The 12,230-nt window shown below is 40.9% G+C and overlaps 1 protein-coding gene across 1 annotated transcript in view; it reads left to right on the top strand.

Annotated features, from left to right (window-relative positions):
* Positions 1–10,856, top strand: part of LOC115169841 (glypican-1) — a 116,200-nt gene extending 105,344 nt beyond the window's left edge. The window contains exons 9-11 of the mRNA XM_029725859.1: positions 268–398; positions 572–747; positions 7,151–10,856. Of these exons, the coding sequence (XP_029581719.1) occupies positions 268–398; positions 572–747; positions 7,151–7,359 (516 nt within the window). The 3' untranslated portion in view covers positions 7,360–10,856. The remainder of the gene's footprint in view (positions 1–267; positions 399–571; positions 748–7,150) is intronic.
* The last annotated feature ends 1,374 nt before the right edge of the window (positions 10,857–12,230 follow it).

The raw sequence follows: 12,230 nt of genomic DNA, 5'->3' as shown, positions 1-12,230 counted from the left end.
AAATGTGAGGAAATGGAAACAACCATTGTCTCCCAAAAATTAACACACTGTTTTTGTTTGTTTATTGCTCATACCAAAGCTATTTGCAGAAGGTGTGAATGCTTGAACAAACATGATATTGAATAGCTTTTGATTGTAGTTTCCAGTACACAGGTTGTATTCATTAAGCACCAAACTAAAGAAATGGGACTGAAACATAGGGGGTACTACCTGAACTGGTCCAATAAGAAAGGCTTGTTTTCATTTTCCATTGCAAAACGCCCCCAGGTGTCTGATGTGTCGAGGAGGCTGAGGGACATGCAGCCCTACTGGGTCTCGTTACCCAGCACCCTCTGCAGTGACAGGGTGGCCACTAGGGCCCAAGCAGACAAGTGCTGGAACGGCATGGCCCGTGCCAGGTAGGACCCCTAAACCACGTCTGTCTGTGTGCATGCATGCTTTGTGTGTGTGTGTGTTCATGCTCGCATGCATACATATTTGTGTGGGTGCCTCTGCATGCGTGGATCATGCATGTGTGAGTATGTGTGTGTATTTGAGTTCTCCCCAGTCATCCTCTCTCCTTGTCTTCCAGGTACCTTCCAGGGGTGATGGGTGACGGCCTGGCTAGTCAGATCAACAACCCTGAGGTAGAGATTGACATCACCAAGCCAGACATGACTATACGCCAACAGATCATGCAGCTCAAGATCATGACCAACCGCCTCAAGAACGCTTTCAATGGCAACGATGTGGACTTTCAGGACACCAGTGAGTATAGATCTAGGATCAGCTCATCCTATGCGAATACTGACTCCAACCATAGAGGGAATATCGCAAAATGGACCTTACCTCAGCGTTTAGGTGCAATGTCATCCTACTCCTGAGGGCAAAAGCTGTGTGGACAACAGAGAGGTCTCCCTCATGGTCAAAACACTATGAAAGAGATTGTGCCATATGTTGACATTACATGACTACTGGAAATATTTTATATGTTGTTTTGATTGTCTCCTGTGTCGTTGCATGTCATTTCATCAAACCATGACACCCACCATCTCAGATTGTTCTGAAATCATTTCTGTAGTTAGAAACAAATAAGATAAGAATTCCGGAAGCATTATTTTATTTAAATATAATCAGATTAAGCTAATTGATTTATAGGATTAATATAATATTCAATAATTATAGTACCTAATATCCGATTTGGACCAAAATATTTCTAACAGTCAGTAAGACATGAGTAATCCGAAGAATTGGTCAAAAGCCATCCACAGACCCACCACACCAATCCCACCCCAACAACGATCAGTATCAGTTCTATATGTTTGACAAGTAGAATGGAGCTGCAGCTCAGAGTATTGTTTCTTCATCCTATGTAATGTATTCTCTGTGATTTTGGTGATGTTGTTTTCCCCAGTTCAGAAAAATGTGTCATTGAAGTCACTGGATTCATGTCCCATCCTACATCCTGATAGTACCAGTTTCTGACCACTAGATGGTGCTGTTCCTGCTATTAGGTTATTGTTTTTTTAATTATCTCCTCCCCCCATTGTTAAAGGGATAGTTCACCCAAATGACACAATTACGTATTGGTTGTCTTACCCCATAGCAGTTTATGGACCAGGTATGACAGCAACCCATGCTCTGGTTTTGTTTATCTGGCCACTGTTTCAAATGCTAACTTTTTAGCATCTATGGCACAAATCCAATGCATGCCAATTAAATTTGAAAAATTTGAATTTTCACACTTCATATCCAAGTCATCTATACGTAACATCATTGAGTTACACAATACATTTTTAGTTACTTTAAGATGATTTGGACAAGCGTGAAAATACTAATTTAGGTACCATTGAAAAGTTAGCATTTGAAACAATGGCTTGGTAAACAAAAACAAAACATGGGTTGCTGTCATACCAGAGGGGCAAGCTAGATTTACTCAGGGTTTTCTGAAGCTAAACAGCTTCATTTAGCTTCACATTCCAGCTCAGGTTTTATCCGTACTACGACGCTGGATATTGCTCGTACACCTGCCGCTAACTCTAGCAGGCTTATAACTGTGCATGCATGTTGCACATGGCTAGTTGAACGCCAAACTCTTCATTTAGGCGATGCTGATTCAGTGCCACATTTAATTTGTGCCAAAATCGAAATTAAAGATTAGTTATATTACAAGTTGCAAATTCAAGAGGCTGTGGTGTGAAATAGGCTTTTAGAAGTGCCGTCTTTTTTTTATATTACTTATCGTTATAACCGACTTTGGTGTGCTTTGGTGTGCTTATCAACCACAAGCGCCTTTTTCCCACTCCAATCGATAAAATAATTGTATTAAGTCATACAAAAGTGTTGCTGTGAATGAAGCTTAAAATGCATTCTGTCATTTCTAAATGTGTAATGTGATATATTTGATAATTGAAAAAATTTTGCACTCAAAAACTTTTGATTAATAAAATATTTTACAGTCTTCTTCTTCAAATGAAGGGGATGATGCCACAATCTTTGCAAGTGGGAGGGAATCTGATTTCATTGGTCCTCAACTTGTGGCTCAGTCATTTCGTTCAGGTTAAGTGGAGTTAGCTGTGAGTTAGCCTGCCCCAGAGCAGGTAAGTTCTGAATGATTCGTTGCCATAGAAATTTACCTGGATAAAAGGTGAGACATTTTCGTGTGACCGGTTAAACTCAGAGTTGACCAAAGTTACATTGCTAACTCCTCAAACCTGGATCTTAGGATGCCCCTCTGGACCACTGACAGCTTACAGTCTACATGTAATTTTGTAATTTGGTTAAACTATCCCTTTAATGATGAGGGGGGTGGGGGATTCAGAAAATAATAATTGGAGGAGGAACAGCACCATCTACTGGTCAGAACTTGGTAATATTAGGATGTGGGATGGGACATAAACAACTTCAATGACAAATTTCTCTGAACAGTGGAAAAAAACATCACCAAATTCACTGAGAATACATTACATAGAATGAATAAACACAACTCTGAACTACAGCTCCATACTACTTGTCAAACAGAGAATTGATACTATATAAACATTGTCTGGGTGTGATTGGCGTGGCGTGTGGGGTGTCTCATGGTGCCTTAGAAAAAAGTTTGATCCAAATGTTAGGGACTATATTTATTCAATATTATATGAATCTCATAAATAAACAATTGCCAATTTGTGTGCATTCAGTTACGTTAATTTATCAGAGATCAATTATATTTCAACAAAGTAAATGTTGCAGGAAGGCTAATTTCATCAGTTTCTAACAACAGAAACGATTTCAGAACAAACTGACATAGTGGGTGTCTAAATCTTCTTTCTTGTGCTTTTTGAGGTGGAACGACCCTCCATCCAGCTTGTTATGTGTGTTGCTAGCAAACCAAACCAATCCCTTTCAATCCCTTTCCAATCCCTTTCATAACATTTTTTGTTGTTGATAAAGTAGACCTAGAGAGAGAGAATATTTAAGAAGCCTATCATCAGTGAAGAGTTAGCTCACGTGATTTAAAAAGGCGTCGCTATTTCAGTGCTATTTTTATAGGATTGAGCTGGAATTAAGATACCGGCTAAAGAACTTGGCCTAAATTGTTATGCCATTTGTTATAACTGAGGTAAGATTATTATAATGCTTTATTTTATTGTGCTGCGTTATGTAAATCTCATTGTGTGAACACTGGCACAGAAACCCTAATCTGGGGCTTTAACCTGGGAGAGTATAAGGACACTGCTGACCTGCAAAACAATTAACCAAAATCTAAAACTGAGTCTTACTGGAAACTTTAACCCTAACCTTAACCCATGAAATGCCTGATTCAAACGCTGTTTGTAGTTTAAGAATTATAAAGGGATAAGATAATATAAAGCTTTAGGAGTAGTTTCATTGCCCTGATACTAGCTTGTGACCAGGTTGTGACACAGTAAACAGATGGGGGAGAATCATTGAGTGCATGTACAGTTTAGCAGCATCTGTTGACATTTGGTTTCTGATGAATTTGACATTTACCAGGTTGCATTTTGCTCTTCCATATACTTGTTTTATTTGTTTTTTGAAAGGTTAGAGTCAATAATTATTTCAAATGTGAAACCATCTCAATCTTCTGTCCCTTTTACAGTTTCCTCAGGTTGATGGGTCTCACTGTTCCTGATGGAGACAGTTTTAGTTGTGTTCAATGTTAGACATGAGTGGTCCAACCAGTCAGCTATTTTGGGAGAATGCTGATGATCCTATAATTGGCCACATCTCCAGCCTAGAAGATTGGTGTTATGACAGCAGATTTCCAGTCGTCAGGGAACACTGCTTGTTTAATTGACAGATTTACCAGATGAGTGACTGGAGAGCTCAGGGTGCTGGAGTTTTTCTTCAGGAGGGCGGAGTCATTTCCATACACATCCTGTGCCTTGGAGTTTTTAAGATTAGTTAGGATTTTAATTATCTCCTGCTCAGGCACTTCAGCTATGTTAAAAACAGGAGAGGTAGAGTCAGGGAAAGTGGTCACTTTATTTCTATGGCCAAATGTTACTGTCAGGTTCTCAACTGGGTCTTTAAAGACGTTGTTAAATGTTGAGGCTATTTCATCTTCATTTTAAAAATCATTGTATTTTCCTGCTATGCTTTTACAATTTTTGGGGATAATGTATTGAGATTGTCCCATAGATGTTTACTATTTCCTCTAGCAGGGTTGATAAGACCAATAAAAAAGTTGGCCTTGGCCTTTCTAAGCTTGTTGACAACTTTACTGCGCTGATCCTTAAAAATCCTAATCTCAGCACTTACACCTGTTTTCAGAGCAGTTTTGAGGACAAAGACTCAAAAGGTATGCTGTTGGAGACCTGCTTTTTGTCTTGTCTGTACATTAATCTCTTTTTGGTTAGCTTCCTGGTAATGAGAGTCAGATTATGATCTGATATTTGTTTATTTATTTTCCACTGGTGGAATTGCTTCAAAATGTTGATAGAATATGTTGTTTGATGATGGTGGGCAGTATACTGTATGCCAACAACAGTGAATGACATTTATAGTGACAGTGTTACGGTTACTGCAATACATTTGATTTCCATTGTGCGGGTGAATTCAAGTTGGGTGCATTTAATACTTTACATCAGTGGAGGCTCCTCAGAGGAGGAAGGGGAGGACCATTCTCCTCAGTGAATATCATTAAAAAAAATGTAACATTGAAAAAGTTATCCTTTTCAGATAAAACTATACTAAATATATTCACTTAACCAAATAATTGATTAAAACACGCTGTTTTGCAATGAAGGTCTACAGTAGCCTCAACAGCACTCTGTATGGTAGCACCATGGTGTAGCCGGAGGAGAGTGCATAGACTAGAGGCTAGAATGAATACAACGTGGCTGTCATGAAAATGAACTTTGCTTATGCATGATCAGAGGTGTATTCATTCTGCCGATTCTGTTGAAAAACGTTTCTTAAACGCGGAAGCAAACAAAACGGGAATAAAAATAGCTGAATTTGTCCAATAGAAACTTTCGTTTGCCACTGTTGGACTAATGATTATACCCTAGATGCAGGCAAGAGTGTGTAGGGCGGTATTGAATGTGTCACTGTCTGTCATCTAAAAATGTTATCTCAACCTGTGTGCACCTACGTTGTAAACTTTCATTCATAGGCTAGGTTGGAAAAACCTCATGATGGGTATAGGGAAAATGTTAGTATAATGCAGTAGCCTAAACCTATCGATGTTACATTGAACTGGGTGAATGGAATATGAACGACAGTCATCCAACATGCTGTAATAGAAATAAGACCATGCTCATAGAAAATGTCCTCCCTCATCATAGACGGCACTGACCGCCACTGCTTTACATACACAAGCAGCCCCCCACCCATTTGTCTTTTCTGAAAACATTGTACCCTGGCATAGCATAAGCAGCCTCAGGTGATGTTTTGGTTAGCCATGTTTCAGATAAACAAAGGTAATCCAAATTTGAATCAGCCAATAGTTTTTCAATCTGATCGGTTTTTGAGGTGATGCTTCTGATGTTCAAATGACCCACGAGCAATCATTTTGGTTTCTCCTGAGGATCCCAGAGAAATTTAGCTTGGTTTATTGTTTGAAAGAGGGTGAGATCATAGCCGGCTGCGACCAGGAGACCCATGGGGCTTCGCATAATTAGCCCAGCGTCGTCCGGGTTAGGGGAGGGTTTGGCTGGCAGGGATGTCCTTGTCCCATCGAGCACTAGCGACTCCTGTGGCGGGCCGGGCGCAATGCACGCTGACACGGTTGAAAGGTGTACAGTGTTTCCTCCGACACATTGGTGCGGCTAGCTTCCGGGTTAATTGAGCATTGTGTCAAGAAGCAGTGCGGCTTGGTTGGGTTGGGTTTCGGAGGACGCATGTCTTTTGACCTTCGCCTCTCCCGAGTACGTACGGGAGTTGCAGCGATGAGACAAGACATAACTAGCAACTGGATACCACGAAATAGGGGAGAAAAAGGGTTAAAAATAAATAAAATAAAAGGTAAAATGTAAACTGCAGACTAAAGAAACATCTTGGCCTTGTACTGTTATAATCTCCAACCGGCACAGCCAGAAGAGAACTGGCCACCCCTCAGAGCCTGGTTCCTCTCTAGGTTTCTTCCTAGGTTCCTGTCTTTCTACGGAGTTTTTCCTAGCCACCGTGCTTCTACATCTGCATTGCTTGCTGTTTGGGGTTTAAGGCTGGGTTTCTGTATAGCATTTTGTGACATCGGCTGATGTAAAAAGGGCTTTATAAATACATTTGATTTGAGTGTAATGTGTTTGGATTCAGTCTTGAGTCAGGTTAACTGTTGTGTCCTCATCTTCAGTATAATAAATTCCCCATAATCTCCAAATTGTTCCCTTTTCATTTCTACCATGGTTATTGATATGCTTTCCATACTTCTGTAAGAAACATTTCAATTTAGCCCTATCCATATAGGTCAATACCCACATGTATAAGGGGATAATCCTTTTTCTTTTTAAAACAAAACGTAGAAATGCGCCGTTTTCACATAGACTAAGGGATGGCGCTGATATAATGAATGAGGTTGAAAAGTGTTAGAATGTTAATCTTACAGGGCAATTCTAACTTACTTATTCTCTTCAACTTCGTTATAACTGGCATATAAGCCAGAGAAACTGTATTTTTTTTCTCAAAAAATGTATTTGTTTTTCTTCTCTGTCTTTGTCTTCAGGTGATGATATCAGTGGTTCAGGAAGTGGGATGTGCACAGAGGAAAACTGTCCTCGGGGCCCGCGCCTCATGGCCCCCAGCACAGACAGACCCAAAGTGTACGCCTACCCTCCGGAGAACAAGAAGGTTGTGAAAGCATCAGCTGACCACAACCTCCCATCCATCGCCCTCTACCTGCTCTCATTGGTTATGTTGCTGCTCCGGCGATAATTGACAGGGTATTCCACCAATCTAGACTGAGTTTGGGACATGGGGGGCAGGACGAGGGGTGGGAAGAGAAGAGAAGATGTCGTGGGGTTATTTACTTACTTTGCCAAAACAAAACAAAAATAACGAGAAAAAAACCGAATGGACTTCCTTTTGGTCTCAGATAAGAACAAAAGTTGTAATGAGTATTATATTATTCAGAGATTTTTTTGGTTCTCTTCTTGTCTTTAATTTTACGATATACGGCACCACTAGAGCTGGTCTTTTCACACTTTTATTTTGTTTTCTGGTGTTTGGGTTCTCTGAGATATCTGTACCTAAGACATGTTAAGAGTCAATCTATAGACTATAGAGATATACAGGATGTTAGTGTTGGTTGACGCTGTGCTGTGTAAGGGGGACTTTTCAGTCATGCTGAGCCTAACATTTGTGTTCCTAATCATGTAAACAGCCTTTATGTCTGAGGTGATGATTTATTTATTAAAAACAGAGGAATATAATCCCCACGGAGCGTCTTTGAGCTCCCCAATATTTATAGAAAAACTACTTCTACCCCAAACTCAAACAAAATAAACTATTGATGAGTTTTTATGAAAGATAATCTGGTTTCGGTAAGGCCCTAAAAACCTTAAACCCTTAAACCCACACATCACATGGCAACAGTGAGAAAATTAAAACGCTTCACATAAGCAGTTTTTTGATCTGCTTGATAATATAAGGCAGTAATAATAGTCGTGATCATATTCACACAGACATGATCCTTCCATCCCTCCACCCTTACTTCTGTCTTTCCCAGAGCAGATCTGTGTCTCTAGGCGTTGGTGGCTCTATAGGACCAGATGGGGAATGTTTTGGGAAACATAAAGAACATTAGTGTTAGTGTGACCACAGTAGTCCTCTGTATTGACACTATATTGGCAGAATATGGTAGCATATGGGCTGTGTGGGTGTGTACTGCCGTTTGTTCTGTCTTAGTGGAGGCCGGTGGGAGGAGCTTTAGGAGGACGGGCTCATTGTAATGGCTGGACTGGAATCATGGCTACGGAGTCAAACAAGTGGTTTTTATATGTTTGATGCTGTTCCAATTATTCCATTCCAGCCACTGCAATGAGCCTGTCCTCTTATAGCTCCTTTCACCAGCCTATTCTGTTCTGTCTTCAGATAATGGACCTTGGTCGACATAATAATGTGTTACTTTCTTGTTAATGGCTAAGGTTTTATGGTACCTATGATGAATACTTTTGGACAGAGCCAGCCAGCTACAGTGGAGGGGTTTTTACATACTGCACTATAACCACTTGTGGTAAAGCAGACTGTGTACATGTGTCTGACCGACCGTTTCTCTGTTTGGACTGGTTGACTTAGGGATTGGAATTTGTGATGATCACTCAAATAGCTTTTTCTCTCCCTCCTCTCATCTCATTCTTTCTTCTCACCTCCCACCTTCTTTCTCTCCCTTCTTCTCACACAGTGCCTCTCTTCCCACTCCCTCTCTCAGTTCTCTCTGCCTCCCAGGCTATTTTTCATGGTAAACTATTCATCTGTTATGAAGACCTGCAAATTGTTCTCCAATGCTTTTTTTTGGCATTATGGCAATGACAGAGCTTCATCATACTGCAACATGATTGGGATATTGTGGGAATGTTGTGGAAGGCCTTTGCTGATGAAAATCTTGCAGCCAGGGAGGAAGGATGTACTTCAACTTAGTTCAAATAATTGTCAAGGCTCTCAGTCTTAGACCACTGTGTGGGAGGGACGGAGGTAAGATACAGTGTGTGTGTGTGTGTGTGTGTGTGTGTGTGTGTGTGTGTGTGTGTGTGTGTGTGTGTGTGTGTGTGTGTGTGTGTGTGTGTGCGTGTGTGTGTGTGCATGCGCATGATAAAGAAGGTCTTCTTGGGCTTATTCAACAAGATGGAAACCGCTAGAAACATATTGTATAGAACCAATTCAATGCTTTACTCCACATGATATTAAAAACATTGTCTCTTGCACAGCAATATATTTCTATCCAGACTGAATAGGCCCCCTTAGGGACGAGTGGAGATGTTTTGATACGGTCTGCGCTCGACAATAGCCGACATCGAAAGTGCAATCAATGAGGAGATTGGAGAGATTTATGACTCCAGAGACAAGGTCATACACTAGAACTGAGGTCTTCAGCCTATGACTGTGCACTAGAACTGAGGTCTTCAGCCTATGACTGTGCACTAGAACTGAGGTCTTCAGCCTGTGACTGTGCACTAGAACTGAGGTCTTCAGCCTATGACTGTGCACTAGAACTGAGGTCTTCAGCCTATGACTGTACACTATAACTGAGGTAGCAAGGCAACACGTCCATTAGGCATGACCTTTTGGTTTCTGAGGCAGGAAATTTGGGAGGACACTCAAGTAGGAGGACTGCAGTAGTTATCAAAACCGGTCCTGGCGGATCCCTTTGTATCCAGGTTTTCCTTCCAACCTTCACACAATTATATTACTTTGATCTGATATGCACTACATTATTCAATTGATAGATTGGGTGAAAAACCTACAAGAGTCCTCTTGGACCGGTTATGAACCTTATGAACCTCTGTTAAATAGGTTACGTGTGAAAAGGCCAAGAAATATTTTGATACATTTTGTGACACAAGGTAGTGCTCTGATAAAGAGGGTACCATGTGAGCTTGTGTAGGGGTACCTGGTTTTAAACTGCCGTATCTGCCGGTGTGACTGCCCCGCAGTGACATTCCAATGCAAAAAGACAACTAACCACTTTTACTCACGACGACTTCACTCACTTTCAATGGACACGCTTTGCAATGCCACCGGACAAAATTTGCACAACCCCCCCCCTTCTCTCCTCCAACCACTCTCACGCTCTAATCTGAATAGTTCAAAGTCCACTGCCTCTTTTTAAACGCTGCACTTTTATGACATAAGAGGCCTAGGTAATCGATAGGATGGCAATCTGCACAAAGACAGATCACAAGATGGTGGATTGATAGGCGAGTCGACACTCCATATATGTCTACTGATTAGGATTATGCAGATAGAGATGGACCACTGAGATGGCTGCAGTCTGAGAAGGGTGAAATAGCAATGTCAGATTTGGGATTAAATAATACTGAAATCTTTAAAACACATTTGCTCTAGCATGCCTGGGGTTTTGCAGATGGGCGTGGTTTGCAGTTATGGCCCTATTATTTTGTCCATTAAGCCAGGCCAGCTCAATCAAGCACAGATAAAGTATTTGAAATTATTTCAAATATTATTTGAGCCTAGGTCTGATATAACCAGTGGCCCTGGACACTACTCTTTCCCCTTCACAAGTTGAATGTGACAGGCATTTCCGAAAGGTGACGATTTGAAAGAAAACCTTTTTTAATTTTTTTTTACACATTTGGAGAGTTTGTGTTCATGGTGATGGTAGATGCAAGAAAGAGTTTTGAGTCAATATGTGTAATTTGCTGTTGTTTGTTCCTGGAACCTTGTGTCAATTATATACGTTGTAAGATTTTCAAGATGTCCTGTGTTATGTTCATTTTGTGGTGGATTTTTGTGTCAGTGATATTCTATGAATGCATGGATGAATGGACTTTTTCGACCCTCAGAGGGGAAATTCCAAGACAAGAGGATGCTTTGACAAACCAACAGGAGAGTCGTAGAGAGAAAAGCAGGGTTCACACACACACAAAAATCGATAAGCTTGTTAGTCAACAATACATTTTATTCTTGGCCTTTTTCCAAGGGAGAAGGCCAGCCTCACTCTTACCTACATTTTCCATATCATTACAAAACAGCTATTATACACATTTTTGACAGTAAACTGGATTGGAACGCTGTGTATGTTACACTGGCTTGGGGTGGTAAACTAATAAAACTGATGCAGTCTGATTGAAATGCACTTTGCCATTTTGATAGCACTACAGTCCTCACCCATTACATATGTTGACATCCATAATAAGGATACAGACATGTATTTTCTTGTTTGAGTAGTTATGCAGTAGTTATGCAAACTGCAACAGTTTGCGGGACTTGAACTTCCAGTCATTGCACTAGCGCTAGTTAGCAACTTCCTTCAAACTGCACACAGAAATATTAAAATGGTATCCACAAGATCATCTGGGTGGGGGGGGGGCAGCCCTTTCCACCAAATGTGAAGAGAGAGAGAAAGAAAGGAACACAGGTCAACACAACATCCGCTCGACAGCTGATGTCAGAGCTAATATCTGCCATAAGGTCTGTCTGGTCAACAGGGACCAGCCGCTAGCTATGCCGTGTGTTAAGTGGTTTGTCTTGTCTGTGTGGATGGATGGACAGTCCACTAGCTACTTGCTTTCAGTTCATCTCCCATGGAAGTTTTGGCACATTTTACTCATCGATGATGCTCTGGGAGACTGACAAGTTCTAGTTCATAGAACATTTCCTCTCTGGATTCCTCCAAGAACCAAAGAGAAGAAGAACCTGTGCTGTTACTCAGTGTATCATTGAAAGAACTTCGATTCATAGGAACACTGAGTACGTTTGATGAACAAATGTCTGAGTGTGACCTAACCAGCTCTCTCTCCTAGTGAGAACCTGTCAATCCCAGGACAGAGCCACACTGACATTGCTCACAGCAAAGACATTGTTTGATGTCACAACACCAAAGGAATTGAAAAGAGCCAGACAGACACCAGCTGTGTCTCATTCTGTGGTGTAAATCGATCATTGTAAATGCTTTACACTTTGGTTATTTTTCTCCCAGATTCATGAGACAACTAATGTGTAACCCTGACCAGACCATGGGTGCATAATTGGTGTAACTTTCCAAAAATTCCCAGGTTTTCCAGAAATCCCGGTTGGAAGATTCCCCAATCAGAAAGGAATAAGCAACAACAAAAAAGGTCTTCCAA

This window comes from Salmo trutta, chromosome 31, assembly GCF_901001165.1.
Source record: "Salmo trutta chromosome 31, fSalTru1.1, whole genome shotgun sequence".
Taxonomy (NCBI): Eukaryota; Metazoa; Chordata; class Actinopteri; order Salmoniformes; family Salmonidae; genus Salmo; species Salmo trutta.
This window is presented reverse-complemented; position numbering and strand designations above follow the sequence as displayed.